The sequence below is a fragment of the Rhincodon typus genome, chromosome 13 (genome assembly GCF_021869965.1).
Source record: "Rhincodon typus isolate 14 chromosome 13, sRhiTyp1.1, whole genome shotgun sequence".
NCBI lineage: Eukaryota > Metazoa > Chordata > Chondrichthyes > Orectolobiformes > Rhincodontidae > Rhincodon > Rhincodon typus.
In genome coordinates, this window is record NC_063344.1 from 41834643 (window position 1) to 41849010 (window position 14368).

The 14368-nt window shown below is 39.6% G+C and overlaps 1 protein-coding gene across 2 annotated transcripts in view; it reads right to left on the bottom strand.

Moving 5' to 3' along the window:
* Positions 1-8035: 8035 nt before the first annotated feature.
* Positions 8036-14368, bottom strand: part of veph1 (ventricular zone expressed PH domain-containing 1) — a 209046-nt gene continuing 202713 nt past the window's right edge. For both annotated transcript variants that reach the window (XM_048604370.1, XM_048604371.1), the window contains 2 exons: positions 11152-11288; positions 8036-8717 (listed from right to left, as the gene is read on the bottom strand). In XM_048604370.1, coding sequence (XP_048460327.1) covers positions 8481-8717; positions 11152-11288 — 374 coding nt within the window. In that variant the 3' untranslated portion in view covers positions 8036-8480. The remainder of the gene's footprint in view (positions 8718-11151; positions 11289-14368) is intronic.

Here is a 14368-nt window from a genome sequence, read left to right on the forward strand (position 1 = left end):
GATGAACAGCTCGTGACCAATACATTACAAAATATTCCATCTTTTTTCTGTCAAAACCTAAAACTGTTTCATACACCTAAAAATGCACTGTAGGTTTAGCAACAGAAGTAACATTTAGCTGCAGACAGATTCCAAGGAGGGCACCATCAAAAATGTCAGGTAGCATGCTTATATCATTACACAACAAAAAGTTTTTTTTGAATTTGAATTAGGGGATTTGATTATAAATGTTACTCTGTACTTACACCTTACCAATGGAAAAAGCAGTTTAACAATTTGAACTGCATTTCAGCTCAACTAGTGTTAATGGGATTTGGAGAGATTGAAAAAGTGAATGTGCAACCAATACATATATCTGGATAGTCAAAAATGCAAAATCTTCCATGAACCAGTATAATTGAACAGTACAATGATGTGTACATTTTTTTCCCCATGAAAAATGTATATTCATTTTAAGCTTGGAACCAAATGGAGGATTATTAATGAAATTGAAAGTTAGCTTGCACCAAAAAAATTTTTTGATTTTCTATCCAATCCTGCACCTATAATGATCAGATATAAAATAATTTTAAAAGTCATTTATAAACCATGGTAACAATTTCATGGCTTCTTAATAAGTAAAACATTTTAAAAATTAAATAGCTTTTAAAACATGCCTTCTAATGTCTATTTTTTAAAAAAAATGAATGCAATTTGAAAAGCCTTTTGGAGTCAGAGCAATGAGAAAAGTGCTAAATTTTCAGGTCTGTGTTTAACATTTCCCAATCTTTTCTGTTAGTTCAACCAGTTCCATTCAGATTCTATTGATATAACTTTGGCAACAAAGTGAAAACTCAACCTTAAGATGTTTGGACTGCTTGCAGGAGTGATTAATATCATTGACCTCAGGACAATGTTTATAACAGATTTGCGTTTGTTACTCCCAACCAGCACAAATAAACCAATGACTTTAGACAATCCGTAGTCAGAAGACTTAGGAATGGTGATTCTTTTTTCTCTACATTGATAATAAAGCATATTTAAGCATTTTTGTTTATGAAAACTAGGAAAGTCAATGATATAAATAATATGATTCATATTAAATTTAATACAGCTGGTAATGAAGATTATTTTACTGATAGTCAACATTCCTACTGAGAATGACTTTCAACTTCACTCATACCTGAGGCTGTAATCTTTCAGAGTCATGTAACAAACCAGCAATGAACTAAGTTTTCTATTAAATCAATGAAATGCTCTATACAAAAAAACATATTTTTAAAAAGCCCTGGGCCATAGAATGTTATACTTTATCGACTTGAGCAATGTATAGCTAACTAGGCAAGAAGTGCTATGGTTGAATGGCAATATGTTGCTAACTGGATTTGTAAACTCCGAATGTAATTTATGAAAATTATAAATCTCTACATGACAACCCATCAATAACCCTAATAATACTTGGCCCAATAGCATCTACGAATAGCACACCAGGTTAAATTCTTGCATTTTGACACTGGAAGCAGTAAATCGCAAAGAATTCTAAAATCTTGAATTATCCATTGCAAAAATATTTTAAATTTAACATCCCTCAAAGACAATATGATCATTTCTACATGATCTGACTTATTATGGTACAGGATTTGATGCTGTTTTTTTTTTATAGAGATGATTATACTTCAGGTTTTGAAAGATGTGATGGCAAATGCTTGGTGGGCGAGAACATTTACCAGCGTGCTCCTAAGTATATTTTCACATCCTGACCACAATATTGAAAGAACAGTATGTCATGAGGAGAGGAACCATTATAGAACCATGTCAATATTATGTTTCTTCAGTGATGATACTACTTTGTTTTGTACTTAGATGCATCTTTCTCACAGGCACACACTCTCAATCACACAGGCAGAAGTTCCTGAAGTGTGATTAAAATAACGACCTTATTAAACTGCAAAAGTGATTTAAGTGAAGTTTAGCCAGCAGTGCCACGTAACAGAGACAACAAGATGCAGAGCAGGATGAACGCAGCAGGCCAAGCAGCATCATAGGAGCAGGAAGGCTGACGTTTCAGGCCTAGACCCTTCAACAGAAACCCACACGGACACTGGGAGAGCATGTAAACTCTACACAGACAGTCATCTGAGGGTGGAATTGAACCTGGCGCTGTGAGGCAGCAGTGCTAACCACTGAGCCACTGTGCTGCCCAATTAAAGGTTACTTCAATATTTCCTTTCTGGTTAGAAACATAGAAGGGAATGAAAGAATTTCTGTTTTAAAATGTAACATTTATGAAACTTGTCTTAAATTGAAAAAAAAAGTTACAGAGCCTCAAGAATAAACAAACATCATCTCAGGGAAGAGACGTTAGGAGAAAATGGATAGACACCATCTTTGTGGTGAATTAATTCATGAAGTCTACATACAGGCATAGAATGCAGAAAATAGGTATCTAGGGAGACAACTTACAACAGAAAATTTGTTATATTAACTTTCTTGAGTTGTCATAGAAAAGTGCATTGTTTAGCAGATGCCTTTCCCCATTCCTATCACTCATCCTCTCCTTGGACTCCACCCTCTAATTTCTTGCTTGCACTCGACCTGTTCATTGGGAACTGTCGACATCAAGGTTACCTTAATTTCTCTATTTCTCATCTATGTTTGCACAAGTGCCATATCTTATCCATTCTTCATGAGAGAATTTGGGAATACAATATGACAGAGCGTATGGCTCTGTGATTTTAATTAATTCGGGTCCTGTTCTCACTCACTGTCCTCAGGCACTTTTTTAGCAGAAGCCACTAGGGGGCAATTGCAAGCAGGAATTCTGGCTGAACTTTCAACTTTAATAAAGTTCAACTTGCTCAGCCAGATATGGCATAGCATTTCAGATTTTCTGATTAGCATAGCTCAATTATATAGTGTGATGTATTTACCTATTAAGCCATTCAAAGAATAGAATGAAAATTACAGATAAAGATAAACTTGCTTAAAATTAATTGAAGATAGAATAAAGAACAGGGAAAGGAGTATCAATTTATTAATAACTTTATAATCTTTTTACAATAATAAAGTAATAAAATTACTCAAGATGTCCCAGTAGTTTTATATCAGGTGATGTTCAGCTTCTTATGGTTTAAGCTGAAATATTTTTAAATAAATATTGTTAGCAGTTTGAGAGGGTATTGAGTTCCTGGGAAATATCAGTGTTATGTATGCTATTTAATAAAATTGAATCAGACACCAAAGTACAAATTTATATCCTAACTTTGGCTGTTGACCTCTCCTTCATTCTTAAAGATTTTGTTTTGCTTTAGCTAAGAGAATACTGGAAAACTATCAGGAACTAGAAAGAAGAAACCTGTTTCAGCATATCAAGACTAACATTGACTGCAACTATGGCATCACATCAACTCTCTTGACAGAAACATAATTGCAATATTACTTGTAGAAAAGCATATGTGAACTATACACAACCATGCTCTTCTCTCCTTAGATTGTGTATTATAAGCCATTGAGAAGCCCATTTCAAATTCTATTATTTAAAGAAGGGAACCCTTTTTGTTAGAACTTATCTATTACTTTATCATAACTTCACATTGCCCCAAATCATTTTGTAACCAGTGTACTATTTTGAAGTGCATCACATCTGTTGTGGCTAACTTACATGGAATAAAAGCTACCAACAAGAAATTATTGGACGAATCATGAGATTTGCTTGGACATCTTCCCCTTTTTGAATATAATATTGTCATATTTCAGAATTCAGACTTCTTCAAATTTGAACCCATGTGAGCAGCAGACCTCATTTCAATAACTTATGTAGAAGATCATATTTCAGTCCTCAAGTGGCAACACAAATTATCTGAATAACTCTTTAGTGAGTCATCAATTCACAAATTTGTGAATCGTAGATCATCGAATAAACTGAGCTGAAGTTGTTGGGGAAATTCCTTGGGGTTGCTGTAGCTGAGCTCAGATATGCAGCTGGACCCTGTTTACATGTATTAAAGGCAGATTCACTGCTCTTCAGGTGGATCAGGAAGATCTACTAAATCTACAGTGGGGTTTCAGGAACATCTGGTCAATCTGCAGTGGGAAAAATCCAGAACATCTGGTAAATCTACAGTGGAGGATCAGGAAGGTCGAATAAATCTACTGTGGGAGACCAGGAGGAGCTCTAAGGAAACTTTTGGTCAATATCATTGAGATGCAATAAGTTTCCTTTGTTTTCTCTGAATCAACATTCACAGATGTAGTAAAAATTATGCCATTCAAGATCAAACTAACTAATTGAGGAATAGTTACTGTAACAGTAGTTGTTGTTAAATAGAAATATTTAGCAGGTACTAAGCTTGAAAGTCTCATAAAGAAAGTGGAATTTTTAAAGAACAAAGAACAATACAGCCTTCTGAGCCTGCGCCAACACATTTTGCCCTTCCATATTAAAACTGTCTTCACTTACAGGATCTGTATCCCTCTATTCCCTTCCTATTCATGTATTCTTCCAGGTGCTTCTTGAATCCTGCTATTGTGTCAGCTTTCATCACCTCCTCTGGCAGTGCATTCCAGACATTCACCACCATTTGTGCGAAAAATGTGCCTTGCACATGTCTTTTAAACTTCCCCCCTTGCACCATTGTCTCCTAGTAATTGATCCCTCCACCTTGGGAAAAAGTCTCATAGTTTCAACTCTATCCATGCCATTCACAACCGTATAAACTTCTATCAGGTCGCCCCTCATTTATGTAGATCATGAACAGCAGAGGTCCCAGCACTGATCCATGTGGAACACCGCTAGTCACAGCCCTCTATTCTGAAAAGCATCCCCCCACCTCTATCCTCTGTCTCCTATGACTAAGCTAGTTCTGTGTCCATCTTGCCAGCTCACTCCGATACCATGCGACTTCACCTTTTGTACCAATCTGCCAAGAAGGACCTTGTCAAAGGCTTGATGAAAGTCCATGTAGACCACATCAAAGGCTTTTCCCTCATCAATCATCTTCATCACCTCCTCAAAAAACTCGATCAAGTTATTAAGGCACAACCTCCCCTGCACAAAACCATGCTGTTTATCACTAATTAGTCCATTTGCTTCTAAATGCTTACAGATCTTGTCCCTGTGAATCTTTTTCAATAATTTTCCTACCACTAACATGAAGGTCAAGACCTGTAATTTCCTAGATCGTCTGTGCTACCCTTCTTAAACAATAGGACAGCATTACCTATTCTCCAGTCCACTGCGACCTCACCTGTGGCCAAAGAGGATACAAAGAAATCCAGCAATTTGCAGTTCTGAGGAAGGGTCACCAGATCCGAAACGTTAACTCTGTTTTTCTCTTCACAGATGCTGCCAGACCTGCTGAGCTTCTCCAGCAACTTTGTTTTTGTTCCTGATTTACAGCATCCGCAGTTCTTTCAGTTTTTATTCCAGCAATTTATTCTCTTGCCTCCCTCAATATTCTGGGATAGATCCCATCAGGACCTGGGGATTTACCTATTTTAATACTTTTTAAGATGCACAACATCTCTTCCTTTCTAATAGCAACTTGGCTTAGAGATTTGACACACCTTCCCCTGAGATCATCCTCCACCAATTCCTTCTCTTTGGTGAATACCGATACAAAAAGTATTTATTTAAGACCACACTTACCTATTGGAATTTGATCAGAGGTGGACTGATGATGTTACCTAGTATGGTGATGAAACAACCTCACCTACCTCTTCTGGCTCCACACATAGATTCCCTCCTTTGACCTTGAGTGGGCCAACCATATGTATAGAAAGCCTTCGGATTCTCCTTAATCCTGTTTGCTAATGACTTTTCTTGGCCCCTTTTAACCCTTCTAATTTCTTGCTTAATAAAAACTGAGAGAGGCAGCCTCTGAAATGTCCACCTTCTTCCTCAACCAAGGATTCCTGAGCACCGTTGTTGACACGGCCCTCAACCAGATCCGATCCCATCTCCCGCCCTTCCGCCCTCACCCCATTCCCTCCCACAACAGCGATAGGATTCCCCTGGTCCTTACTTACCATCCCACCAGCATCCACATTCAGAAGATCATCAGACGCCATTTCCTCCACCTCCAGTGTGAGGCCATCACCAGATACATATTCCCTTCCCCTCCCTTGTCCGTTTCCTGCAGAGACCGTTCCTCCGGGACACCCTGGTCCACTCTTCCTTCACTCCCAACAACCTCCCCACAGCCCCGTGGCACCTTCCCCTGCAACCACCGAAGGTGTAACACCTGCCATTTTAACACACCACCCTGTTCCCAGGCTATCATCTCCTTTTCAGACATGCTGTTGTGTTCTAGCGAAGCTTAGCACAAGCTGGAAGAACAACACCTCATGTTCCACTTGGGGGCTCTGCAGCCCTCCAGCCTCAATATCAAGTTCAATAATTTTAGGGCCTTAACTCTCCCATGTCCCAGCCCTCACCCCACACACCAAGCCTTGGTATCACGTAGTCTGCCATTACACACTACCTATTGTTAGTCACTAACAGTCCCTATTAACAACCATTCACCCTCCCAGCCAGATTGTTATCAACTCCTTTGTCTATCCAACTGCTCTTCTCTCTCTTTGGGCCCTATCCCCACCTATTGGTCATCCTTGGTCATCCAAGGTTCATAACTTCCTGTACCTATCAGCTAATGATAAATTTCTACAACAAAATTGAATAAGATCAAGGTAGAACACATAAAAGATTAATATAGCATATACCTCCTTCATAGCCCATTTCTTTCTGGAACTTAATTTCACTGATCTCTGATTATTTCAAATAAAGTAACTCTTGTGACATTGGATACTAGCCATGCCATTTCACATTTCAACCTTTGTTAACCAAGGATTTCGTCAGGTCACCTGTAATCCATTTTGAGATGAATCTATTCACATGTGTGTATTGCAGTGAAAAATTGATTAGTTTATGTTATATAACATAGATGAATTCCAGAAATGTAAAAGGAACCTTGTGCAAGTTTGGGGAACTATCACACTAATTCATTGAGCCAAAACAAACCGAGTACCATATCTATAATTTATCACACAAAATCATGGTATTTATTATTCTACAAAGTGAAATTTTATTCTGGATTAGAGAAATCTGAGAAAAAGGTCTTATTTTATTTGACAAATCCACAAAGGGCCAAGGAAAGTTTTTGTTTGTTACAAAAGAAAACTAAACTAGCTGCACTTTCTGTATGTTTTTCCATTTTCTATTCTTCTACAATTATTCATCATTTCCTTCCATCACCTGAGGTTTCTTCCTCATGTATAAATTCAGAGTGAGCATCAATGGTCTTTATGAGTATTGGACCAGCCTAACTGGAGTTGAACTTGAAGCCATCCATACCCGAGGTCATTGAGTGGACAAATACATAGCAGATGAAGTATAACTTGGATAAACGTGAATCTACCCATTTTGGTAGCAAAAATAAAGAAGCAGATTATTCTCTGAATGGCGATAATTTGGGAAGGAGAGACGTGTAACGAGACCTGGGTGTCCTTGCACACCAGTCACTGAAATTAAGCATTTAGGTTCCGCAGGTGATGAAAAAATTACATGGTATGTTTGCCTTCACAGCAAGAGGATTTGAGTGCATGAACAGGGGTGTCTTGTTGCAGTTGTAAAGAGCCTTGGTGAGGTGAAACCTGGAGAATTGTGATTTTGTGTGTTTATCTGAGGAAGGATGTTCTAGCTAGGCAGGGAGTGCAACAAAGGTTTACCAGAATGATTGTTAGGATGGCAGGACATATGAATGAAGAGTGACTGGATTAGTTAGGACTATCAAAATAAAAGCTGAAAGAACTGCGGATGCTGTAAATCAGGAATAAAAACAGAAATTGCTGGAAAAGCTCAGCAGGTCTGGCAACATCTGTGAAGAAAAATCAGAGTTAATGTTTCGGGTCCGGTGACCCTTCCACAGAAGTGTCCTAAGGGAGGGTCACCACAGAAAGCGGTTGAAGTTAAAACATTGAATATTTTCAAAAAGGAGTTAGATATAGTTCTTAGGACTAAAGGCATCAAAAGGTATGGGGAGAAAATGAAACAGGGTACTGAGTTAGATGATCAGCCATGGTTATATTGAATGGTGGAGGAGGCTTGTAAGGCCAAATGGTCTACCCTTGCTCCTAGTTTCTATGTTTCTGTAGTGTTGTGTGCACATTTTGTGTTCAGTAATCACAAAAAGTCAAACCTTTGTAAAGGCATGCGCTTTAACTCCTGTTTTTCTATTTACTTAAATCATGACAGCATTTTTCAGACTTTTTCTTTGACATTTCAAATGGTAATGCTGATTGGACAGATCCTATGTCACTGGTTTTACAGTTTACTTACACAGAACACAGTTCCAGGTTTTGTCCCATGCTAATGCTAATGCTATCTCTCACTTTAAGATTCAGATGTTCTACATCGAAAAATGCCTGCAAGGCTGAAGTAGTAATTCATCTTGATAGTTATTTTGTTGCCAGCTCATCCTCTGTCCAATTTATCTCAGATCTGTTCATAGGTATGTTGTTGCCTCTCTGCTTTCTCTTTGTTTTGCCTGAGCCACTGCAACATTGATACACTGTAACCACTCCTCGGCATTCTTCTCATCCTTTGCTTTGAAGACATACGTCTTGTTGTCTGTGAAGATTTCAAAGGCTCGAGGAAGGCTACGGTCTCTCCGCTTTTTAGTGATAACCTTTACACTTTGTACCTTGCTGAGTTCAATTGGACATTCATCTGGATCATCTTTCTGAAAGGTAAAGACACAAAACATATAATGTGACGCTTGGAAATCTCCAGTTGGATCCATTTAAACTTAAGTACATTTAAGAGTGACTGTCCCTGACGTTAAGACAACATGTGACAGAGTGGCATCAAAGAGCATGAGTAAAATTTAGGTCAATGGAAATCAGGGAAAAGTCTACACTGGTTGGAGTCATATCTAGAAATGAAGAAAAATAGTTGTGATTGCTGGAGACCAATCATCTCATCCCAAGGACATCACTGTAGGAGCTCCTCCAGGTAGTGCTCCAGGCTAAACCATCTTCAGCTGCTTCACCAATGATCATGAGATCAGAAAAGGGGATGTTTTCTGATGATTGAAATGATTGTTATCAATTGTGACCCCTCAAATACTGAAGTAGTTGGTGTCTACGTGTGGCAGTACTTGGACACCTTTCAGTCTTGCGCTGATAAGTGACAGTAAAATTTGCATCCCCAAGTTCCAGGAAATGACCATTCCCAGCAAGAGAGAATCTAATGACAGTCTCTGACAGCCAATGGTATTACCAGCACTGAATGCCACTGCATCAACAGCCTGGGATTACCATTAACCAGAAATTGAACTGGATCAGCCATATATATCATTGTGGGTGCAGGTTCAAAGGCTGGAAACTTTGGGATAAATAATTTACTTCCTGATATCCCAAAGCAGGTCTACCATCTATAAGGTATATATCAGGAGTGTGATGGAATACTCTCTACCTTCTTGGATGAAAACAGTTCCAACAACAATCCAGAAGCTCAACACCATCTAGGACTAAGCAGGCCCCTTGACTAGCATGTCATTCACAACCATGTGTATTCATTTCTTCCACCAGCACACAGTTTTAGCAATATGCATAATTTACATAATACACTACAGTAACTTAACAAGACAGCCCTTCTAAATCCACAGTTTTAACACCTAGAAGGAAAAGAGCAGCAAGTGTATGAAACCCCACCCCTCTAAGTAACACACTATCCTGATTTGGACGTACACCATCAGGCCTTCACTGTTGTCGGGACAGATGCCTGGAATTCCCTTTCTAACAGTGGCTGTACTGCATAAGTTCAAGACTGTGGCTCACTACCACCTTTTCCAGGGCAATTAAGGAAGGGCAGTGGCTTGTCACTGACACTCATATCGCATAAAGATGCATAAAAACAATTGTCTCTGAGTCATGCGGAGATCCTTGCACACTGATAATGCCACTGGGGTAGTAACAGAGAGGCTCAGATTAATGGTCTGGGATCTCCTGTTCAAATCCTATTACAGCAGCTGGTGGAATTTGAACTTATTTAATAAATCTTTATGTAAAAGTTAGTCATGAAAACTATAATCAATTATTGTAAAACTCCATCTAGTTCATGAATGTCCTTTAGGGAAGGAAATCAGCTGCCCTTATTTGGTTTGGCCAACATGTGACTCCAGACCCACAACAATGTGCTTGACTCTTAATTGACCTCTGAAATGGCCTAACAAGGCACTCAGGTTAAGGGCAAATTATAATGGGCAACAAATCCCAGCCTGATCAGTGAAACCCATTTCCTGTGAAAGAATAAAGAAAAAAAATTCAAATAATTCCAGTGCTTCAGTTTATCTGTTTTAATACTTAATACCTCATTTCTCAAACTATAGTAATTTTCTTGTCATATTTTGAGGGATGTAAAAGTGTTCGGTAAAATTTCCCACACTGTTTGCATCCATAACATGCAAATTTAACATTTTGCCCCTATTAAATCCTTACATTGCTCAGGCAGTTATCAAATCTAGGCGAAAGAAGTATAGATCAAGTATGGCTCTTCGTTTGTGAAGAAAAAGTCAGAGTTAACGTTTTGGGTCCGGTGTGACCCAAATTGTTTCAGACCCGAAACGTTAACTCTGATTTTTTCTTCACAGATGCTGCCAGACCTGCTGAGCTTTTCCAGCAACTTCTGTTTTTGATTTACAGCATCCACAGTTCTTTCAGTTTTTATGGCTCTTCATTTCTTCATCCAAACCCCACAGATTTTGCCACAAGTGCCTTGTGCTTTATATTTTAGGTAAACGTTACAATTATTCTCCTTTCTTGTTCAGTTTAGTCCTTTTATTTGTTCCTTGATCTTATTTTCTTTTCTGTACCTGTGTCTCATTTGCTTTAAATAATTTTTTGTTATTACTTTTACATATTTACATTATACTGACTTAATTCTATACACCTAAATCTTCTGTTTGTGAATTCTTGTGATTAGTGATCTGAATTGTTAACTCAGCATATTTCTCCATAGATGCTGTCTGACATGATGAGCACTTCCAGCTGTTATTTCAGATTTCCAGCACTCACAGAATGTCACTCACATTGAGAAAAATACAAATCATGTGGAACTAGCTATGATACTTAGCTCTATTGACTTCATCTAACAAATTTTAAACATCTACCTACTGATTTTCCTTTGCAAAATAGAAGCTGATTCCCAGCCAGTGTGAAATAACGTGTCTTCCATCTCTTTATAGATTTCCATCTCACTTGTTTTTCTTTGAGCTTGCCTTCAATGAGTGGTTGACCATCCTGGTTTACAACTGTTAAAGAAATATTAAACTAGAATGACCAATTATTGACATACTAACAAGCAAACATCATCGGAATGCCGATTTGTTTTATGAACATACATTGGTATGGATTTTGGAGTTACAGTGAACGTATGAACTAACGATTTATTACACATATAGCTGTTGACAGGCCTGAGGGGTACTGAGGACCTGGGCGAACAAGGGAAACCACAGTATATTTCCCCAACCAGACTGAATGATCTTCACTGAGACACACGGGGGTAAATTCTAACTGAGACACACGGGGGTAAATTCTAACTGAGGTAAACAGGGGTAAATTCTAACTAAGACATATGGGGTGCATTTTAACTGAGACACATAGCAGTGAATTTCATGTCAGGTCAGATGTTAAAATATGATAAATATGAAACTTGTCTACTACCCCACCCACTGTCATATTAACAGAGGTGTGACAAAGGGCATCAAGGAGCATCACAAAGTTAAATGTCTTAGCAGCACTGCTGGTCAGTCAGGGACAAAAGTGCTTTCCCCTAACAACACACCTTCCAAACCTCCCACTCCCCAATCCCCACCCACACCACATGCAACAAAACTTGACAATGGAATTTTCCCAGCCCCTGAACAACATGGGTAATGGCAAGTCATTTGGGAAAATATTACAAGATCAGAAAAATGAGATTCCGGACATTAAGAAAAGATACAAATTTCCATCAAGGCTTGAATGGAGAAATGATGATCTTGCTTGTGAGCAGGGAGGAGCTTATGTGCATGCATAAACAACTCGTTATCTATTCTTGCCTCATTTATATGCAGTCTGCTATTTTCCCACACAGTGGAGAGAAACCAGATAGTGACAATTTCCAACATGAAAGCCAGAGTGGGTACCTGGTGGCTCCACTGCTTGCTTCTCTGGGCTTCCACCTTGGACAGCAGTCCCCAACATCTCAGGGCACACTCTGCGGGCAGCGACTATCTGCATCCTTCATCCAGAGGGGTTGGCATCGGATCTACACCAGCCTCAGCGCATCATCATGACAAATCTCCACTTCAATACTACACTTTGGAGCGCACTGACACCTCGCTTTGAAATGCTGCTGTCAGATCACTTTGCAAGCAGGGTCAGGCACACATCACATAGACAGGAGCTCGGGGAATCTCAGGGTCCATCGCTATCTCTCTTAGTCCTCACTCAATCGACTTGAATGTTCACAACATCTGTACTTTGTCTTGCTGTGCTATTTTTCATTTTACTGCTTCATTCAAAACATTGCATATGCTTCAATCAAATGGTCATGTCTCAAAGTCCAGTAGTCCTTAGTCATGCCAAGGTGGACTGTGTCCACTCAGGGGTTACCAGCACAGTAAGTCAAGGGCATTATCCGCTATCAGTTCAGGGGCTTGGACACAATCAGTCAACCACTGGGGCGTGTATCGGGGGTTCAGATCACTAGTCTGGGGTATGGTCCACAATCAGTCTTGCAGGTCCAGTGTAACCCTCCAAGGATTTGCGACAAGTCATTCAGAGAGCTAATGATAAAACAGGAACATATATTTACAAGTCAAGGGTCTGGTTATTCAATAATCGGAGTTAGCGTTCCAAGCCTGTCTGGGGGTTTGTTCATGTCAGTCCAAGGGCTCTGTTCACTGACAGTTGAAGGGGGTAACCAGGGTCCAGTGCTGTATTGGTGATGCTGGAGCATTCAATTATGAGAACTGAAGGCAGCATGCTGGGATGCAGAGGGAATAATAACTGTGAAGGTGGGGAAACTCAACATAAAAGAGTGGGAGATGATGGAGCAGGGTAAGGGGTACTGCAGGAGGGGAGTTCAGTGACGTTTATCACCTCCCTGGCTTTGATGGGGAAATAGTGCATTTAGAATATTTAGAATGACGAAGATATATGCCTGGGGAGATGAGCAGTTAAATAAAGAGTTGGGTGGGTATATGGGGAAGATCAAATCTGATGCAATTGACATGGAGGACCACCTGGATTACCAGTCTGAGTCTTCGACTCATTGTGTAGTGTGACCTGTGCCGTCTTTCATCCTCATCCCAAATGTGCAATGGAAATGGAAAATGGCTGTCACCACAACCAGAGTAGACAGTGCAAATCATTTTTTTTTCTCTGAGGGAGCAGGATTTACCTTTGTACGATGTGAGGCCCTCAGGACAATGGTATTAAATGGAGAGTCACACAGTACAGGTTAAAGACACCTGTTATTACAGAATTCTGTATGTGGACCTCATGCATTCATGGACAAGAAAATGTCCATAATCATTATTATGTATGAGGTGCTGCATTTCTAAGGAAATGTGTGAGGAGTGGGGTCAGGTTCGCATTACTACTGACACACGTACACTCTCCGACTGTATATGTGCTAAAAGGCTTGAGCAGCATTCATTTGAATCCGGACAATGATGTACAAGATCAATGTAGAGGTGTCTTGTTTGCCCTTCTAGTCAGAGGTCCTCATGAGTCAAAATTGGAAATTGGGCTTGACAGCAAATTAACCTAAATTAACCTGCAGCCAGCAGCTATTGGCCACAGAAAACAATGGAAACTAAGATCGAAGAGGTTACAAATATTAAAGGGGAACCAGTTAAAACAGCCTGAGTGTTGGGCATTGGAGAACAATCATTCAGACTTTCTGGCATCTTGACTTCCAGCCAGTACTGGAGGAAGTACACTTTACACCTCCCTGGCATGGCAACAGTGAAGGGCTTTGGAGTCGCCCCATTGGATATTTTGAATCCGACACATGACCCCATTGGCCAAAGGCCACAGAACATTCTGGAAGGTCCGGGACGAGGAGAATAAAAACACACAGCTGGAAGCCACCCACTCAGTGAAGACTCACAGCAAGACTTGTGGTGGAAGACTGCATGGCAACCCAAGAAGATCTGCCCTGACCTGTCATAAAGTCATAAAGTCATAGAGTCATAGAGTCCTATAGCACAGAGACAGGCCCTTTGGCCCAAACTGGTCCATGCCGAACAAAATGTCCATCCAACTAAGCCCATTTCTGCACTTGGCCCATATCCTTCTAAACCTTTCCAATCCATGTATTCATCCAAATGCTTTTTAGTTG